Source organism: Mus pahari, chromosome 12 (assembly GCF_900095145.1).
Source record: "Mus pahari chromosome 12, PAHARI_EIJ_v1.1, whole genome shotgun sequence".
Classification (NCBI taxonomy): Eukaryota; Metazoa; Chordata; class Mammalia; order Rodentia; family Muridae; genus Mus; species Mus pahari.
Genome location: NC_034601.1, coordinates 40073563 through 40081919, shown reverse-complemented (window position 1 = coordinate 40081919; position 8357 = coordinate 40073563). Strand labels below are relative to the sequence as shown.

Genomic DNA, 8357 nt, shown 5'->3' with positions numbered 1-8357 from the left:
GTATAGGGAACTTTCGGGATAGCGTTTGTAATGTAAATAAAGAAAATAATAAAATAAAATAAAATAAAATAAGTCCTTTCCATTTGTTTCTGGACACTTTCTGAGAATCTCAGATGAGGCTATGTTTTAAAAATCTTTCCTACCAGGATGTGGCTGAACACAAACTTTCCATAGGAATGGAATATGAGAAGTTGTCTTACTGGGAATAGAATTGGTCATTGGAATAAGTGGGCATTGTGCTTTGAATAGGTATGGCTGCCACAGACTCATGTGTTTGAGTGCTTGGCCCGTAGGAAGTGACATTAGTAGAAGGTGCAGTCTTGTTAGAGGAAGTGTGTCACTGTGGAGGCAGGATATAATGTCTTATATATGCTCAAAGCATCCCCAGTGGAACAACAGTCTCTGCCTTGTTACCTGTGGATCAAGGTGTACAACGCTCAGCTTCTTCCCCAGCACTGTGGTCACTGCCATGCTTCCCAGCATGGTGATAATGGGCTAAGCTTCCGAAACTATAAGCCAGCCCCAATTAAATGTTTTCATTTATAATATTTGCCCTGATCACAGTGTCTCTTCACAGCAGTGAAACCCTAGCTAAGACTCTTTTCCCTTACATCCTGGCTCAACACCAATAGATTGCAATAAAACAGGATCACATATGCCCCAGCCTTGTGAACAAATATTTGTGTTCTCCATTATAACAGATGCTGTAGAGCTCTCTTTAATATCTTACTCTGTTTACAATAATAATATCTAAATGCTGTGCCCATTTTATGATGAAGCTTAGAGAAACTTAAATTAACAGCCCATCTGTTTCTCAAAGATAAGAATCCACTTTATTTCTTCCTTTTAGCTCCTCACTTCATCTAGATCCATAATAGGAACCCCAGGGAAGAACTCATGGTTCTTGGATCACACGTGAGCTTGACCCACTTTTCTGTCTATGGGTATACTTTCTGCTTTACTGTACCATTAATAAATCTACCATTTCACTACTGCTTTTCTGGATCTTGTTCAATTCTCTGTCACCTAATACAAAGAACTTGGGAATTACGTCATAGAAGAACCCCACATCACCTGTGGAAAAAATACGTTTATGGGAAAAACAAAACAAAAAACCAAAAACCTAGAGGGTAGGAAACCCAGGAAATTGAAAACTGTTGCAATGGAGTGCAACTTAAAATATTTTTTTAATGTGATTTCTAAGAATTTCACACTGTGAACACTGTATCTGCATAATTTTCCTTTCCCTTTTCTCACTCCAATTCTTCCTCTCTCCTCCCTTCCTCTTTTCCTCTTAAATTAATTTACTGTGTAATTCTGAGTCTCTGAAACTCTTTATGTAGTGCTTACCTGGATGGACCCCAGCTCACAGAGATCTGACTATCTTTGCCACCTGGGTGCTGAGTTAAAAGTTAACAGCACCTAACCTTCACAGAAATTAAAAAAAAAAAATGAGGAAGTAGGTATCTTAGAGTTACTATTGCTGTGATGGAACACCGTGAGCAAAAGCAACTTGGCAGAGGAAAGGCTTTATTTTACTCACATTTCCAGATAAGTGTTCATCATCAAAAGCAATGAGGGCAGGAATTTACACAGTGAAGAAGCCTGGAGTCAGGAGCTGATGCAGAGGCTATGGAGGGGCTCTGCTGACTGGTTTGTTTCGCATGGTTTACTTAGCCCGCTTTTGTATAGACCTCTAGACCACCAGCTCAAAGATAGAACCACCCACGATAGGCTGGGCCCACTTCCTATGATACTAAATCAATCCCAATAGGCAAACCTCCCAGTTAATGAATAACCAATGGAACATTGCAAAACATTGGAACAGGGGCAAGAATTTCAGTCTCATTTGGAAGTTCAGCTAGGAAACACAGTACTGTGACTGTTAGAAAAAGACTTTGATCATCAGTTTCAATGGATTGTTCACACCTTTGCATCTTCCGTCTCTTAATGCTTTCTCTCTATGCACATGAACCAGGTAACTATTTTCTTTTATGGATGTTTAGCTGGAATACTAGGTCATAGGACATTTACTTTTACTCCAATAGGTAAAGAGAAATGTACGATAGGTTTAGTGTGTTATCCACATACCTATATAATTACACAGCTAGTAAATTATGTAACATGAGCATGTTTGAAACAATGACTATAGTGAATAGAAAAATGGTGTGAATGAAGGTGAGAACACAGCTTCTGAGGTGTGCCCAACTTGCTCATATTAGATCATTTCCTTTTTATCTGCTTTATGTAACAATGAAGGTAGAAGGCCAACTAGATGCTAATGATGTCTTCACAACATTGTTTTTGTCTTTGGATTATGCTCTGTGTTAACAGTCAACAGCACACATACCTTTTAATGTTGAGAATGGCTTGCTTTAAGCCTCTTCTTTGATTAAGACACTTGTATTATATGGGCAAGCCGATAAATAATTTGCCTTCTGGATTTCTCTATCATAAGCTGAGCTAATGTAAGAATTCAACAAACATCATCGTATTGTTTTCCTGCTTATTTTGAATGATTGAATTAACAGCCTTTAACCCATCAGCTTTCTTCAGGTTAAGGTAGTATCCAGAGTCACTTAAGGATCCTGGAGGATAGATTTTTGAGACACAGTGTCTCAGTAGATAAGAGTTATGGGAACATAATCCTCTGTTGAAGGACTCAATTCTGTTCTAAGCACCTGCATCTGAAGGTTCACAAACACCTTTAAATGCAGCTCCAGGGGATCCAAAGGCCTCTTGTATTCTCTGAGCTTCATGCACTCATGGGTTCATGCCCCATGCCACCAGCATAATTAAAAATAAAAAGAAATAGGATCCCTTTATGAAAAAAAAGCAAGAGCAGAAACAAAAATTCATGATAGTAAACATTAAGGTATTAAATAAAATGCATAAGGAGGAAGTTTTTTTTGTCATGGCTTCAACTATAGTAGAAAACAGAAACCGGGAAGATATGGGGGTGGGGGGGAGAGGAGAAGCAGAGCAGTAGAGAACTGTTGTGGGATAGGGATGGGCAGCGTGGACACTACTTTTTTTTTTTTTTTTTTTGGTTGCTACTTTGGATTTTTATGTGTTTTGTTTAATCCTTCCCAGAAGGCAAGAACCAAACTACCCATGGAAACTAAACTGTTTGTGGGAACTCACAACCACCAGAGCAAAGAACTGGCTGACGAACACAAGCTTGCTCTGCTATAGTAACTAACTTGTAGTGGGTTTGGAATTGTGTGAGATGCTTCTGTACAGTTTAAGTCCATGGCATTTATTTTGAAAAATATTTGATACAAAGTTGCTTGTAACTTTATCATGAAGATGAAATTAGTGAAAAGCATTTGACCTTATATAAGTGGGGTGGATCAAATTGTGTGGCTGGGTTTTTAACTTTTGTATTTAAATAACATAGACACTAGGAAAGAAGAGGTCATGTTCCAGAGCAGCGTTCAGACTTCCTCCCTTGTACTCTCCATATCCTATCTCCCCACACTGTGGGTTTATCTGTTGCTGATTTAAAAAAAAAAATAGATGACCACTTACCCTCTATTCATTCGTGTCTGGTTTCTTTAATATGTTGGTAGATTTAATTACATTTTTAGAGGAAATGTAGTTCACTAAATCTCAATGTGTAATGAATTAATTTCTCTTGTGTAATACTATAATTTATGCAAATAAATTATATATTAAAATAAAATTTAATATATATTAAAATAAAATTTATGCAAATAAATAATATATTAAAATATATTTTTTAATATATTTTATTAGCTATTTGAGTATTTCATACAATACATTTAATCATACTTACCTCCTACTTCTATCTCTACTCCTCTTCAGACACATCCTCACCTAATCCTGCCAGTCAAATTCATGTAATTTTTAAAAATTAAACGGAATCTAAATTATTTGCCCCTTTACCAGTGACTGTGGTTTCATCGACTGCAGTGTGTCATGAAGTCTATTCTTAATTTGCAATTTAGTTTTTATAAATCGATTATGATCATGATAAATGTTCCTATGAACATCTTTGTTCATATTTTTGGAGAAGGCATGTGTGTACATCTACTAGTTTTATGTTATGATTAGTCTTTCTTTTTTTATCTTTTCATTAATTTTTATTAGATATTTTCTGATTAGTCTTTCTGATTAGAGAGAGGCTTTAGTTCATTGATAAGATAGCCCCAAGGATTTCTACTGAGTACCCAAGAGAATTCAAACTCCTTTCAGCAGTTTGTGAGGTGTGTTATTTCTACACCTTGCCAATCAAACTTGACTTTGTTCACCTTTCATTTAGACATCTAGTATATGTAGTCCTCAGTTTAACATTTGATTCCTTGATAGCCAAGTTGAACACCATAAGTGTTTAAACTATCCAGCTAGGTGTGGAATAATACATACTTTAAGGTACATATGTATATAATACATTAGGTAAATATGTACATTAGAATTAAAATACAAATTTTAATGTCATATGTCTTAGTCAGGATTCTTTAGAGTCACAGAATTTATATAGAGTCACAATCCTATATAGTTAGGGAATTTTTTGATGACTTATAGTCTATAGTCCAACTCCCATCAATGGTCAGCAGCAGCTGTGAATGGAAGTCCAAGGATCTAGCAGTTGCTCAGTCCCACAAGACAAGCAGGCAAAGAGAGAGTAAATCTTCCTTCTTCCAATGTTCTCATATGGTCCCCAGCAGAAGGTGTAGCCCAGATTAAAGGTGTGTGCCACCACACCTTTAATCCCAGATGACCTTGAACTCGGAGATCTCCCTGTCTTAATCTTCTGGAATTCATAGCCACTATGCCTCAAGATCACCATGCCAAGAGACTTGTCCCAGCCTCCAGATTAGGATCACTGTTGAGTCTTCCAATTCTAGACTGTAGTTCAGGCAAGAATATAGGCAAGCTGACAACCAGCAGTAGCCACTACAGTCAAATATATGTGTGTGTGTGTACATATTATTTTATATTGGTTAAAACATAATTCTTATTTTATGTCCCTAAGAAATATTTATTAGGTAATATTTATTGGGCACCATTTTAGAAACTTGATATGCAGTGTTGAAGAACATACTGTACTTCTCTGCACCTTTTCTAGTTCTGAGGATCCTTGCAGGCCCTTGACTGTGTTAGGCAAGCATTCTACACAGATAATATATATAGAATCTGCAGCCATATTACTTTTTACAGAGATGTAGTCTCACTATGTACCATAGGTTGGTCTTGAATGCATGATCCCCCTTCCTCTGTCTTCAGGCGTGTGTTACCTCCTATTGTTCAGAAAAGGCAAATAAAATTTTAATCATTACGGATAGAGACAGGTTATATTTGAATATGCCACTGTAATATGGAAATATATATCTCTTAACACTGGCGCTTGTTTTCAGAGTCTTCACAGAGGATAGAGCATAAGGATTATGAGATGGTTGTTCTGGAAAGAGTCAGTTTTATTAGTCTGAATTTGACTGGCAGATGAAGACAGAAACCTATTCATCATATTAAAGAGACTTAAAACTTTAAATTTGTGTTCATTTAAACATAATAAGAAACTGAAAAGAAGCACTGGAAATGTATTGTTAATCTACATTTCAGCTGCAGCATAGTGACTTTCTGGCCACAAACCCACGGAACAGTGTTTTCTCTGCTTTCAAGTAGGAGGAAGTCTACAGGATAGGATGGGGTTGTAGCTATTTTGAAATGGAAAGACTGCAGTTGGAGATAGGAACTTGGGGTTGGGGCCCTGGGATCTGGGCACATAAAAGAGTGCAACAAAGAATGATAGGAAAGCTTTTCGTTCAGTCTGAGATAAATGTCAAGAGGGCATTTGTCTGTTGACGGGTACCTAGGCTGATTCAATGGGTTTGTTTTACCAATGATGCTATAATAAACACGGATGTGCAAGTGTGTCTGTGGGGCATTGACTTAGAGTCCTTTCTGTGGTAAGTTCTACCATGGATGTGCTAGTTTGCAGCCACCAACAGAGTCTAAGGATATCTCTTTCCCTGAATCATTGCCACCATTTGTTGTCATTCCAGCTATGGTGAGATGGAGTCTCAGTGTCGTTTCACATCCATCACAGCTAAGGATGTTTAGTATTTTTTCCATAGACTTATGGATTTTTGTATTTTTAAAGCATTCAATGTTTCTTTTAGAATTTTGTCCAAAGAGTTTGGACCATATTCATTCAATTCCCAAACTCTTTTCAAATTGGCCTCCCTCTTCCCTACTCACCCAGTTCTCAGCTCTATGTTATGCTTTGCTTGGTTAGTTGGTTGGTTTGGGGGATGGAGGTTTTGGTTTCTTTGGTTTCATTTGTCTTGATTGTAGCTGTTGTTATTTGTATGGTTGGGTGGCTGGCTGGTTTGTTGGTTGGTTTGGTTGTGGAGTAGTATGAATATCATTTTCTTGAAATATAGGCTGACTACTCATTCTAGTGCAGTGAAAGTAAAGCCAAATGCATTCTTCAGAAAATAGCATTATTTTATGTTTCAAGGTCAGATTCCAAGTTCCACATCAGTAATTTATCTGGGTGATTTTATTTACTTCTGTTTATTTAAGATAGAAATATAGGAAGATGGGTGGGTAACATGGGAAGTAAAAGGAACCTTTTATCTTGGTGTCTTTTTGGAATCATTCTCCAGCTGAGAATGAAGTTTGAGAATTTACATTTGATAGTAAATGATACATTTACTAGCATAAAGATACCTTTCGTGTGTGTGTGTGTGTGTGTGTGTGTGTGTATTTTATGCTAAAATGGTAATAAACAGGCTTAAGGATTGAACATATATGACTGTGAGTAGAATCTCATCCTCTTTTCTAGAAATTTTCTGGGAATCTAAGAAAAGACTTCTAACTTTTAAAAATTATTCCTACCAGGACATGTTTATAAATAATTTGTCTTGTGGATTTCTTTAACACTGTAAGCTTCCCTAATTTAAGAATTCATCAAATAATGTCTTATTGTTTTCTGCTCATTCTGAATGATTGAATTAAGAGCATTTAGTCCATCCATTTTCTTCAGGTTAAGGTAATAACTAGCGCATAAGTGCAGAGTCTTGAGAGGTGGCTTGGTAAGTAAGGGTTAGGAGCATATTGTGTTCTGTATGATGGAGGTTCTTTCCCAAGCACCTGCATCAGGAGGCTCACAATCACCTATAAACCAAGCTCCAGGGGATCCGTAAACCTCTTGTATCCTCTGAGGGTATATGCACTCAGGGACACATACCCCATGTCACAAGTGTAATTTAAAAACAATAAATCGCTCAAATTTGAGTCCAGGAACAAAATATGGTAAACTGAAAAGAGGGGAAAAGGTTTAGTGAGTAAGCTTCTGCTTAGCCTGAAGGAGATCCTGTGGTCAATCACAGCAGCAAGTAAAATTAATAAAGAAATGGAAGGAAGGAAGGAAGGAAGGAAGGAAGGAAGGAAGGAAGGAAGGAAGGAAGGAAGGAAGGACAGGATAAGGAAGACTTCTGTCAGGAAATAGCTCCAACTATAATACAGAGCAGAACCTGGAAAGGCAGGAAGAGGAGAAGGAGGAAGAGGAGGAAGAGGAGGGAAAGGAGGAGGGGGAGGGGGAGGAAGAGGAGAGTAGTAGAGAAACTGTTGTAGAATAAGGAATGGACAGCATGGTTGCTTATATATATATGTATGTATATATATGGGGGTTGCTAGTTTGGGTTTTCATGTGTTTTGTTTAATCCTTTCCTGAAGGCAAGGACCAAACTACCTATGGAATCTAAAATGTTTGTGGTGACTTATAACGTCAGATGACTGTGTGTTCTCATTGTATTCAATGCTGTGGGTCAGGTCACATTACTGGTGTTATAGAGATAAAAATGGTGAAGTGCAGAAAAGTAAAAGACTGTTAGAAGACCATAGTCTCACAGATCAGCCCAGGGATAGCATGAGCACAGAACTGGCTGGTGAACTCAAGAAACTTGCCTCATGCCTTTCAGAGGTTCATGAGGCCACACCTACTGTTAACAAGGCCACACCTTCTAATTCCTCTCCTGTCATCTCACTCCTTGAGGACCAACATTCAAATATATGAGCCTATGGGAGCCATTCTTATTTCGAACCCCCACAATCTTCATATTCTATCTTCTTATAACTATGGGTATATTTTATTTGTTGATTAAAGAAAATTGAAAAAAAAGTACATGACCACTTGTAGTGGCTATTCCTGGTTGTCAACTTGACTATATTTGAAATGAACTACAATCCAGAATTGGAAGGCTCACCAGTGAACCTAACCTGGAGGCTGGGAGATAGAAGTTTCTGATCTGGACCTTGGTATGGAGATCTTGAGACACAGTGGTGATTGAATCCAGAAGATTAAGACAGGGAGATCTCCGAGTCCA

The 8357-nt window shown here is 37.6% G+C and overlaps 1 protein-coding gene across 1 annotated transcript in view; it reads left to right on the top strand.

Moving 5' to 3' along the window:
• The first annotated feature begins 1902 nt into the window (after nt 1–1902).
• The window catches only part of LOC110329421 (OX-2 membrane glycoprotein-like), a 38053-nt gene continuing 31598 nt past the window's right edge, over nt 1903–8357 (top strand). The window contains exon 1 of the mRNA XM_029544888.1: nt 1903–1978. Coding sequence (XP_029400748.1) covers nt 1915–1978 — 64 coding nt within the window. The 5' untranslated portion in view covers nt 1903–1914. The remainder of the gene's footprint in view (nt 1979–8357) is intronic.